Below are 12,325 nucleotides of genomic sequence, written 5' to 3' on the forward strand. Positions count from 1 at the left end.
CCATGATCACTCTGGAGGAGCTGCAGAAATCCACAGCTCAGGTGGGAGAATCTGTGCACAGGACAACTATAAGTCGTACACTCCACAAATCTGGCCTTTTTGGAAGAGTGGTAAGAAGAAAGCCATTGTTGAAAGGCAGGCATACTGTAAGAAATGTCGGGGACACAGCAAACATGTGGAAGAAGATGCTTTGGTCAGATGAGACCAAAGTTGAACTTTTTGGCCTAAATGCAAAGCGCTATGTGTGGCGGAAAACTAACACTGCTCATCACCCTGCACACACCATCCCCACTGTGAAACATGGTGGTGGCAGCATCATGCTATGGGGATGCTTTTCTTCAGCAGGGACAGGGAAGCTGATCAGAGTTGATGGGAAGATGGATGGAGCTAAATACAGAGCAATCCTGCAAGTAAACCTGTTGGAGGCTGCAAAAGACTTGAGACTGGGAAGGAGATTCACCTTCCAGCAAGACAATGACCCTAAACATACAGCCAGAGCTACAATGGAATGGTTTAGATCAAAGAATATTCATGTGTTAGAATGGCCCAGTCAAAGTCCAGACCTAAATCCCATTGAGCATCTGTGGCAAGACTTGAAAATTGCTGTTCACAGACGCTCTCCATCCAATCTGGCTGAGCTTGAGCTATTTTGCAAAGAAGAATGGGCAAAAATTTCAGTGTCTAGATGTGCAAAGCTGGTAGAGACATACCACAAAAGACTTGCAGCTGTAATTGCAGCAAAAGGTGGCTCTACAAAGTATTGATGCAGGGCAGCGGAATACTAATGCACATCACATTTTTCAGATTTTTATTTGTTTAAAATTTTGAAGACCATTTATAATTTTCATTTCACTTCACAATTATGTGCTACTCTGTGTTGGTCTATCACATAAAATCTCAATAAAAAAAACTTTTAAGTTTGTGGTTGTAAGGTGGAAAAATGTGAAAAAGTTCAAGGGATATGAATACTTTTGCAAGGCACTGTAAATGATAGTGCAAATAGCTGTGTAACTACCGGTACATGTCTGTGGGGTTGATGAGACATGGAGGGGCAGGAATAATTTACCATCTAGCCCACAATTCAGGTCAGAGTCCTTTGAGAGTAAATGCTTTGGCTTTCACAACATTCTGTTCCCAAAAGCTGATGTCGGGGCGGGAGTCTTTATACAAAGGTTTTCTTGCTTTTGTAGTTTTTTTTTTTTCTTTTAAACTACTGTTCTGTGTCAAGACTTTTCAGGAAAAGGAAGGTATGTTCCAACATGTAGCTAATGCTAACGCTAAGCCACAAATCTGCACTGTCACTCCAGTCATTTTGAGGAATTTTGTAGGGATCATAAACTCTAATTTCCATGTATATCTATTCTTTGCGGGCGGCATGGTGGTGTAGTGGTTAGCGCTGTCGCCTCACAGCAAGAAGGTCCGGGTTCGAGCCCCGTGGCCGGCGAGGGCCTTTCTGTGCGGAGTTTGCATGTTCTCCCCGTGTCTGTGTGGGTTTCCTCCGGGTGTTCCGGTTTCCCCCACAGTCCAAAGACATGCAGGTTAGGTTAACTGGTGACTCTAAATTGACCGTAGGTGTGAATGTGAGTGTGAATGGTTGTCTGTGTCTATGTGTCAGCCCTGTGATGACCTGGTGACTTGTCCAGGGTGTACCCCGCCTTTCGCCTGTAGTCAGCTGGGATAGGCTCCAGCTTGCCTGAGACCCTGTAGAAGGATAAAGCGGCTAGAGATAATGAGATGAGAATGAGATGAGATCTATCCTTTGCTTCTTTCTGACTAAGATTGTCCAAGTAATCCAGTAGTAGAGCTTTTTTTTTTTAAGCTGTAGTTTTCTTCAGACAACAGCAACAGATGTCGGACATCTCCGCTTGGCTTCAGTATGTGAACTGCCAATCAGCAGGTCCTGTATGTGTTTATGATTTTTATGTCACAATTTACAACCAATGGGAGACATGCTTTGTCAGCTATCCACCAATCACAGGCTCCCATGCCACAATGGTGGTATGTTGATAAATATTTAGAAAATAAAAATATTATGAAATATATGAAGCCACCAAAAGTTTTATATATATATATATATATATATATATATATATATATATATATATATATATATATATATATATATAAAACACACTGGTTAGAGGTAAGGAACATTATTCAGTGACATCATTTATTATTAACTCCATTCGTGATGTAAAAGTTCCAAGTTTGACACCTGCCCGCTTCAACCGCGCTGCTGGCACATGATGTCCTTGACCCTTGTCGCCCTTAGCCAATTGGTATAATTTACATCATTACATGGACTCCTCTGAGCCAAGCTTTTCCAGTACACTTGAACACATGCATACTTCGACAAATTATGACCAAAAACAAGGAAATTTAAAAGATTTCCTCAAAATATTTTTTGTACCTTTTATATATTGTCATGTTGATGAATAAAACTTTAACGCATTTCCCGTGAAACAAAACGAGCTACTTTAGACTGGTTCCCTGCTCTCTTAGCACAGAGAGCATGGTGATACCACATGTCTCAAGATCTCTGGCTATAATGTTGAGCCAGTGAGTGCAGGGGGGCCCCACTGTGTCACTTCCAGCTAGCACGATGCAGGTCAAAGTCGAGGATGGCCCAGGTAGGATGTGTCCGAACCATCTAACTCTACACATTGCTGCAAGATGGGAAGTGGGAGGCTGTTGAGTTTGAGCTCAGATCTCTTGGTTGGTAATGTGTTCATACCATTTGACTCCTTCAATCCTCCTGAGGGCTCTACTGTTGAAGCCATAGATCCTGGGTGGTGTTTAACAGCCAGATCTCGGAGCAGTACAGGAGGACAGGCAGCACAGAGGAGTTGTAAATGCTGAGTTTTGTCCTTTGGGAGATGTGTTGATGATGCCACAGGGGTCTACATAGTGATTGCAGATGCCAGTGTTCATCATCGATCAATCTCTGGTCTTAGGTCACCCGTTTTGGATACTGTTGAGCCAAGATATTTAAAAGTCCAAACTTTACAGTGGTTTTCTCAAAGTGGAGGGGTGGAGGGTCAGGGATGTCACCAACATGCTTAAGCTCTGTCTTGGACCATTTGATGGTAAGGCCAAGCTTTTTGGGTGCTTCAAAGAAACTTGGAGTGTCTCTGAGCTGTTCTGGTGTGTCGGCTAGTAGGGTGGTGTCATCTGCATATTCAAGGTCTGCCAAGATGTATTCGCTGTAAGACACTCACTCAAAGGCCTTTATCAGGTAGTTGACAGTTGAAGAGATCTGGAGCAGCAACACAGCTCTGGTGTACTCCATTGTTGATGGTAAACCACTCTGAGTCTTTTTCATACAGATGCAGCTTTCAGAACTGTTGTAAATTTGCTGGAAGAGGATGATAATTTTGGTTGGTGCACCAAGGGTTTTCAGGATCTTCCGTAGGGCAGAGTGGTCTACTGTGTCAAAGTCGGCCTTGAGGTCAATGAAAGCAATGCGCAGGTGATGATTCTACCTAAATTCCCTTGTCTTCTTGATGATCAGACGGAGGGCTGAGATGTGATCAGTGGTGGAACAGTTGGGCATGAAGCCTGCTTGTTGTGGACGGTGTCTGCTTCTGATGGCTGGTATTACTCTGGCAAGTAGGATGCGGGTGAACAGTTTGCAAGGGATGGAGAGAAGTGTGATGCCTCTATGATTGCTACACACAAGCTTCTTTTTCAAGAAGAGTAGAATGATGCCTCAGGTGCTATCCTCGGGTAATCTCTCAAGGGACCACACATGGTTGATGACTTGGATGAGCCATAGCCTGGGCCCGCCCATCCTAAGTGTGACGCAACATGAGGGCCTGTTGCGAGCTTAGTCTGGCAAGGCAAGCTATCTACAGCTCTTCCAAGCTCCCAAAAAATCGGGAGCCAATCAACTTTGAGCATCTCCAATGGCCCTGGGTAGAGGCATGTTCAAGGCACTGACGTAGTAGAATTGCGACCGGAAGCCATAGATTGTTTACAGAATCTATGCCGGAAGCGCTTCATTCACTAGAAACATTACGAACATGGAGCAAGTTCTCATTGAAAACAGAGCAAAGAGCAGCCCTGGAGGTATTTATTGAAAGGAAGGACGTTTTCGCCTTGCTCCCGACTGGCTTCGGTAAGAGTTTAATCTACCAGTTAGCCCCGTCGCGTCACATATGTCAGAGGAAAGAGTGATGTGATTGGTTTAAGCTTCGTCACAGCCTTTTCTGGCTTCGACCAGTAGCAAACTGAGGCATTTCATGGAGGCGGGTCAACCATGCACTTTGGGAAACGGTTGGGCTTAATATCTTTGCCAGACCAAATGCTCGCAGAGCTTTGAAGTCGCGTTAGCCAGACTAGATGAGCCACTGGATCATATGGTCACCTCCAGCCTTACTCATCTCTGCTATGATCTTGCACATACTGGGAGCTTTGCCATTTTTCTGCTTCCCCAGCACAGCCAAGACCTCATTTGGGGTGACTAGAGTGGTAGAACAATATGTGTTTGGGTCATTAGCAGCATTGGCAGAGTCAGTAAAAATGGGGTCTTCGGGGGCTGGTGGGTGGTTGAGGAGCAGTCTGAAGTGTTCCCTCCAGCGATTGATACAGTTGGCTTCTGTAGATAGAACATTGCCAGAAATGACCTTTATCAGGAAGCTGTGTTGGCATTGGCCAGCCTTCACTTGGCAAAGAAGGCTGAATATCTGATGTTGGTCATTGTGCTGGGCATCAGATTCAAGATTGGTAACTTGTTCAGCCCAGAGCTTCTCAAAGTCTTCATGGATGGCAGAGTTACACGCACCATTGAGGTGGTGGTACTCAGTATTATCTCTGCAAAGGTGCACAGCTTGGTGTCAGTTGATGTCCAGGGTCTCGTACAAGATCCATAGCTTTCTAGGGGCAGGTCTAGTTTTTCCTATTGTCTCCTCAGCCGCTTCATGGACTTCACATTTGAAGTGTTGCCAGCAGCGCTCGAAACTAACGGTGTCCCGGGGACCATAAAAAATGTCATCGGGACACAAAATTATCATATCTGGGACAATCCCGGGACAATGGAAAAAAATAGATCTAGAAAAAAAGTTCTACATTAATATTATTTACAAAGCCGTAACACATACGTAGACATTCACCTAATTTGTCAATTTTAATTTTAAAATGTTAACAGCGAAAAATACATAGTAGCTACACTTTCGATGCACCTGCATCCGTAGGCTACAGAGCAGCGCATTCTGTTCTAGAATCTTCGGCCGGTGTCCGCATTATATGGACTTGGAATGGAATTGCTACCGCACACGCTGCACCGACTCTTGCCAGAACAAAAATGCTTAAGTGGTTGAAGCGGACCAACCACGGGGAAGAAACTGAAAGCCCAGACATAACGTCTCCGGGACCTTCAGGATCCAAAGTGTCATCGCCTGGTCTGCAGGCAATGCTAGCAACTGAATGAACTTAATGAACACTGTTCGACACGTTATAAAATACAACAGGAATGATGTGGATGATATTGACGGAAGATACCGTTCAACAGAATAAGTGAGTTTTCTTGGTGTCTTTCTAGTTCAGAAAGTTTAGTCAGTCAGCAGCACAACTGGACCTGGCACTATGTTGATGTTGCTAACATTTGCACCCATGTTTCGGCAGCGAAAGTTCATAAAAATGGATAACGGAAAGTTCATAAAAAGGGATAACGGTAATGGATAACGGTAATGGTGAAAATTATAAGTTGGCCTTATAAGTGCCAACAGATATTCAAGGTATAATTAGATGAAATGAACATAAAAGGGGTCTTATTTTCAACTAAAGTGTACTGCAGATGTAGGGAGTTGAAACATTTTCTGAATGAGCTAGTTGGCCCCTTTAAATAAACGGGTATCTATTCATACAGTGAGATCGCCAAAGTTTAATAAACTGAAAATGCAATAACTGTAATTTTGAAGTAGATGATGTATAGGACATGTGTCGCTTGTGTCTTGTGACTTATTGTAAAAATGATATAAAGGGTTCAAAATCGCATAGTTACAAATATAATAGTAACTTCATATGATAATATTAACCACTGGTTATTTCAGAGAGGAAAAAAATGGGGACACTATTGCTTCCATTCGGGACAATACAACACAGAATTCGGGACCACTGGGGGACACAAAGAAAAAAAGTTAATTTCAAGCCCTGGTTGCCAGTCTGAGGATTCATCATTTGCTAGAGCGCTGAATCAGTTGGAGATGGCACACTTGAATGATTCTTTAATCTCTGGGTCCAGGAGTTGTGAGGAGTTGAGACGGGTTTGCTTTTAGCCAGATAGATCAGCCTTCGGTTTTAGCCTTATGTTGGCCACCAGCAGCCGATCTGTGTTTCCAAGTTGGGCACCTCTGCAGAGATGGCAGTTTGTGATGCATGATTTCCAGTAACTGGAAAGGAGTACATGATTGTTGGCTTTCTTAGTACTTCTGTCAGGATTGTACCAGGTCCAGTGGTGGATCTGCTTGCAGGGAAACCAGGTGTCAACAATGTAGAGATTGGTGGCACTGCAGAAGTCAAAGAGACATCTGCCATTATTGTTGGTTGATGAATTGACTGATATGGGGCCCACTATGGGTAGAAGAGACATTTTGGGAGTTAACAGATATGGTGCCATTGACGTCAGTGAGAATGTCATGTTGTAGAATATCTTGGATGAGTTCTTGTAATTGGTTGAAGAATGAGTCCTTGGCTTCATCTGGGGCAATGTCTCTTGGCCTGTAGGCCACTATGACCTGTAGGAAAATTTCATACACATTTTGCAAGTATTTTACAGGGAATTAGTCATTTTATTAGCTGAGAATGCACCAAAAGCTACCAGAAGGCATGTAGTAATCAAAATTTTCTGGGGGGCAGACCCTCCTAGCATTAGCGCACCTTTGGTGTCCCACGGTGGCTTTGCTGCCGTAAATACCAAGGCCGCCTACTACTTCTTGTTTTTTGTTTTTGTTTGGTTGGGTTTTTTTGGCCAGCTAGTTCAAATTTTCTGGAGAATCCTGAATTAAAATTTTAAGATCCAAATATGCAATGTTAACAAAGACGCATCCCAGATGATTTTCCACTAGAATTGCAATTAAGGTGCTTCTACCAGGTATTGAGCCCATTGAGTTGAATACTTGTGCAACCAACAAATGCATTTTGTTTAACCAACACTTACATCACGATAAAACATGTTGGATACAATGTGGAAATCAAAATGTAAAATTCCAGATTAAGACCATTTCAGTTCCACATTGTAATACTACAAAAATGTGGTAATGTTCAAAGGATAGGGGGTGAGTACTTAGATAAACCACTGGGAGCTTTAAGGAGACCATTTGTAGATGTTGTACTAGTTTATATTTGTGTTTTTTCTAACAGGTATTAAGACAATTAAGGTGAACATTCGTCACGCTAACTCCCTGGGCGGAGGTTTCCACTGCTGGACTACAGATGTCCGGCGCAGAGGAATGCTACAGTCATACTTCCACTAAACCTACCAGAAAACTATGCAGTTATTATTGAGTTCACATTCACACAGCAATAACGATTAATAATCTGTATGCAGTCAGGTCCTAAATTGAGTGTGCTAATAATTAAAACATGTATGGATACAATGTGGAAATCAAAATGTAATCTGATTTTCCATGTTATCAATTTAACAGCTAAAAATTTCCACATGCATATAAAACATCCACATAGAGATAAAACATCTAATCTAAGTAGACCTATTTGTCTCAATTTCATGTTATTAATTCTGTCATTATATAGTTTATTCAGAAGTTGAGACCTGACTGTAACAGTTAATAAGTTTTACTTTTTTTTGTGTGTGTGTGTGTGTGTGTGTGTGTGTGTGTGTGTGTGTGTGTGTGTGCGCGAGCATGTCTATGCTTCCGCAGACAGAGAGCTGACACTCATTCACAATCTCAATAACGACTGCATTTCTGGCTAATGGGACTGTCTCATCTCCCATAAGTGATTTTTGGGTTTCAAAATTTATTAAAAAAAATAAATAAATAAAAACTCATTTGCAAAGAAAGATGCATAAATCCACTGGGAAATGATAGTTTGAATTAAAGACTTGTTTGATTTCCAGAGACCAGTGAGCCAATCAAGTGCAAAAATACAACTATTAATTGTCATTGAATCTTAAGAACTGAAATCATTTTTTTTTCAATTTGTGAAGAGGAAATCAAATTGTACACAGTCCCAAAAAGTCATAACTACTGCACGAAAGTCCACCCTGCCATCCCATAATGCCCAGGGAAGTTCTGCTCTCAGCGTCACCAAGACAACAAACACGGCCAGGAAATTTAAAAATGTCCATATGCAAAAGTTACTACCTCCTTTTTATGATTCAGAAACACACATTTTCTTTCTTAAACAGTTAATTCAAATATGAGTTTTGTATCTTTTTTTTTTTTTGTAGTCGGTCTTTACACACTCAATTTTCTTACAGTATATATATATTTTTAATAGGATGTTGTAAGGTAGGGCGGCACGGTGGTGTAGTGGTTAGCGCTGTCGCCTCACAGCAAGAGGGTCCAGGTTCGAGCCCCGTGGCCGGCGAGGGCCTTTCTGTGCGGAGTTTGCATGTTCTCCCCGTGTCCGCGTGGGTTTCCTCCGGGTGCTCCGGTTTCCCCCACAGTCCAAAGACATGCAGGTTAGGTTAACTGGTGACTCTAAATTGAGCGTAGGTGTGAATGTGAGTGTGAATGGTTGTCTGTGTCTATGTGTCAGCCCTGTGATGACCTGGCAACTTGTCCAGGGTGTACCCCGCCTTTCGCCCGTAGTCAGCTGGGATAGGCTCCAGCTTGCCTGAGACCCTGTAGAAGGATAAAGCGGCTAGAGATAATGAGATGAGATGAGATGTTGTAAGGTTTCCAGTCAGTGACTCTGGCGGTCATCAGGAGGAGACACCACTTAGTGAGATCCAGATAATGATCAGTGAGTCTATGTCTCCCCCTGCTGGTTATCACAGGCACTAACCCAAATCCTCATACAACCAAAATGTCAATATATTTTATATTTAAGTTGCTAAAAACATTTTTTTCTTACTTATTTTCCAGCATCTATTCTTGCTTGTTTCCCATAATTTCTGTATTTCTAAAGAGGTGAACGATGGTTTGCTCTCCTGCTGCCTGTGTTATCTTCAATAGCCAAGTTGACTCTGTACCGCATCGCTGCTCTTTTGGGTTCACCAAAAATTATTATATTCAGTTTTGGGGGGGGACATTTTTAGCTGCTTTGAAACTTTCGAAGTGAGAAGTGTGTGAATGTGAGCTGGATTCATATAAAAATAGTGAATTGAAAAAAAAGGAACTGTTTGAGGCTTAAGACTTGATGCATGATGTGAAAAATATTAAAAGGATGTTTGAAATTGATGTGTGACTGAATTTTAATTGTGTAAGTGGAGGTCTTAACATAAAAGCTACCCAGATTAATTAGAAAGTGACGTGTGTGAATACCAATAATTGCACATTGTTGAAGACAAATTAAGTACTGACCCTATAAACAGATTAGATTAGATAAAACTTTATTGATCCCTTTTGGAGGGTTCCCTCAGGGAAATTAAGAAGTCTTAAGAGTCTTGTGATACGTTGGTAAACATGTCATATGATGGTAAACAATGAAAAGTGCAGGTGAACCAGTGCAGTGTGGAGTATACAGTGCCATGTGGAATGAGTAAGTGTTAAGTACTCTGATGGCTTGATAACAGAAATGGTTCGAGTCTGGTAGTCCATGCAGCCATGCTTCTGTATTGCCTTCCAGAAGGTAAAAGGGAAAACAGCTGTTGTGCTGGGTGACTGTGGTCCTTAATGATGCTGTGTGCCTTCCAAAGGCACCATTGGAGGTAGATGTCCTGAATGGCAGGGAGACACTTGCCAATGATGTGCAGTGTCGCCTCCACTGATCTCTGTCGTGACTCCTGGCTGTAGGCAGAGGAACTCCCATACCATACTGTAATGCAGCCCATCAACAAGCTCTCAAATGTGCACCTAGAGAAGCTTGAGATGAAGCTGGCGTTCATATAAAACTTCTTCAGCCTCCTCAGGAAGTAGAGCTGCTGGTGAGCTTTCCTGACCACAGTGTCCATGTGTGTTGTCCAAGAGAGTTCCCCTGTGATGCTCACACCAAGGAACTTGAAGCTGCTGCCCCTTTCGACCTCAGCTTCGTTGATCTAGATGGGCCAGTGTGTCCTCCCTTGCTGTCTCCTGTAGTCCACTATCATCTTAGTTTTACTGATGTTGGAAGAGAGGTTGTCCCGGCACCAGATGGTTATTGTCTTCATTTCCTCTCTGTATGTTGTCTCATCATTGTCCATAATGAGGCCTAAGATCAAGTCAAGTCAACTTTGTCAAATAAGCACAGATGAAATTTCACTCCTCTCTAACCCATGGTGCAAACAGGCAATGCAAAAGATAAAAATAGAATAATTGAAAAAACAAACAATATACAGTATAAACACTCTAGATAAGAACTAGACAGACTAAACACTCAAACAATATAAACAGTATAAACACTAGATAAGAACTAGACAGACTAAACACTATCTATATATATATATATATATATATATATATATATATATATATACACACACACACGTAAATTGGTGCAAATAAACAGTCAAGGGCACTTGAGATATAGCAGGTAAACATGAAATAAGCAGTATAAACAAACTAGCAGCTGTTAAAGGATATGGGACATGAAACATAAAAGCACGCTATATCAGTTTCTTTCCATTAAAAATATGAATTAATTGCATCAACAAATACAAAATCATCTATTAAATTCAGCAAAATCGTTATATTCGTGATTATATGGCATTTCTGCTCGACTTCCAATATGCATTTTTTGCAACCGGAAGAGCCACTGTCACGTGATCATACGTCACAAAAACTTTCGGGCACAGCACAAGCGGGTAGATGAATGGAGAAGTGGATGACAAGAAATTTTTTTTATAGTCTTTAAAGTACATTGGACATCATGGTGTATTGTGCTGCTTATGGTTGCAATAATTCCAATGGGAAATGCCCTGGAGTAAGTTTTTTTGCATTCCCCAAGGACCCGAAGCTGAGGAAAGTGTGGGCTCACCTGCGCATGCGCAGTAGGCTAGGTAGGACAACTTTACAGAACACCTGTTGAAAAAAACTTTGCACCTACTGTTTCCCACAAACTGTATTCGGACCATTTCACTGAGTATTCTTTCAACATTAATACTCAGGTACTGAGCGATATTAATTCATGAAACAGGAAGCATAAGGATGAGGAAAAAAAAACCAGTTCAAATCGGGAAGCCGCGCACACCTGCGCCAGGCTGCACAAATGCGTGCAGCTTCCCGACCCAAACCGCCTCTCTCTCATCCTTACACTTCATGCCTCATGCTCCATGAACCAACATCGCTATTTTTTTTTTTTTTAATCGGATCTGCGCGATTCAGCCGTGAAAAAGGCGGCATCCGCCGAAAGGCGCGCTGTTTGCATCCCTGCACAGAGGCCAGGGGACAGGGCAGGAATATTTTTGTTGATATGAGTGATCCGGTGCGATTTCGCGACCCCCCTGTTGAAGACCTCTGCGCTAAGCGACTGAAAGCCGAGGTAAAGATTAGTATTATAATTTTGGGTGTATCAATTATTGATTATCATAATTCTGACTTGTTTCGCCATTTTGAATGTTTTCATCTCGGACTCTGGAAGCATTGTATCTCGAAAAATATCAGCAAAAAAAAAAACTAGCTTGCAACAGACTTTAGCTAGATCTATGATGAACTTTCAATGTATGATACAAAAATAATACTTCTTTCAACAGATCATTAGCCTTTGAGCAGAATTGTTTTTAACTTACCAGGAAGTGTTATCGAGCCGACCGCTTTCAGTTTCATGAGGGCTGAATGAACTCTCAGAATCATCTGACCCATCAGAGTAAAGACCAGATCTATGTTCATGTGAATTTCCAGCTATCGGTTCGAATTGATAGGGTCTAACTTCACATCTCTGTGAAACATCGGGAATATCACTGTCGATGGTGTCCATTTCGGTAACCTGTTTACATTAGATTCCCAAGCGCTGGCTCCTTGGAAAGTTTTTGTGACGTCACGGGTCACGTGACCACCTAGCTCATTAACGAATCCTTGTTTTACGCTGATGTATAGAAAAACTTGAATAATGTGATGATTTTCACATTTTTGACGCCCTGCAGTGATTTAGATGGCATTTCTTATGTCCTTTATACATAATTATGCCCAGGTAAAAATCCATGTCCCATATCCTTTAAGGTGAGGTAGTGCAGAATAGTGCAAATGAGTGAGGTAAAGTGAGATGTGCGGTCCCTGAGTTCAGTGTG

At 42.0% G+C, this 12,325-nt stretch overlaps 1 protein-coding gene across 1 annotated transcript in view; it reads left to right on the forward strand.

Annotated features, from left to right (window-relative positions):
• Window positions 1-8,597, forward strand: part of gatm (glycine amidinotransferase (L-arginine:glycine amidinotransferase)) — a 51,201-nt gene extending 42,604 nt beyond the window's left edge. The window contains exon 9 of the mRNA XM_060923074.1: window positions 7,360-8,597. Within this exon, the coding sequence (XP_060779057.1) occupies window positions 7,360-7,472 (113 nt within the window). The 3' untranslated portion in view covers window positions 7,473-8,597. The remainder of the gene's footprint in view (window positions 1-7,359) is intronic.
• Window positions 8,598-12,325: the final 3,728 nt, after the last annotated feature.

Source organism: Neoarius graeffei, chromosome 6, assembly GCF_027579695.1.
Source record: "Neoarius graeffei isolate fNeoGra1 chromosome 6, fNeoGra1.pri, whole genome shotgun sequence".
Taxonomy (NCBI): Eukaryota; Metazoa; Chordata; class Actinopteri; order Siluriformes; family Ariidae; genus Neoarius; species Neoarius graeffei.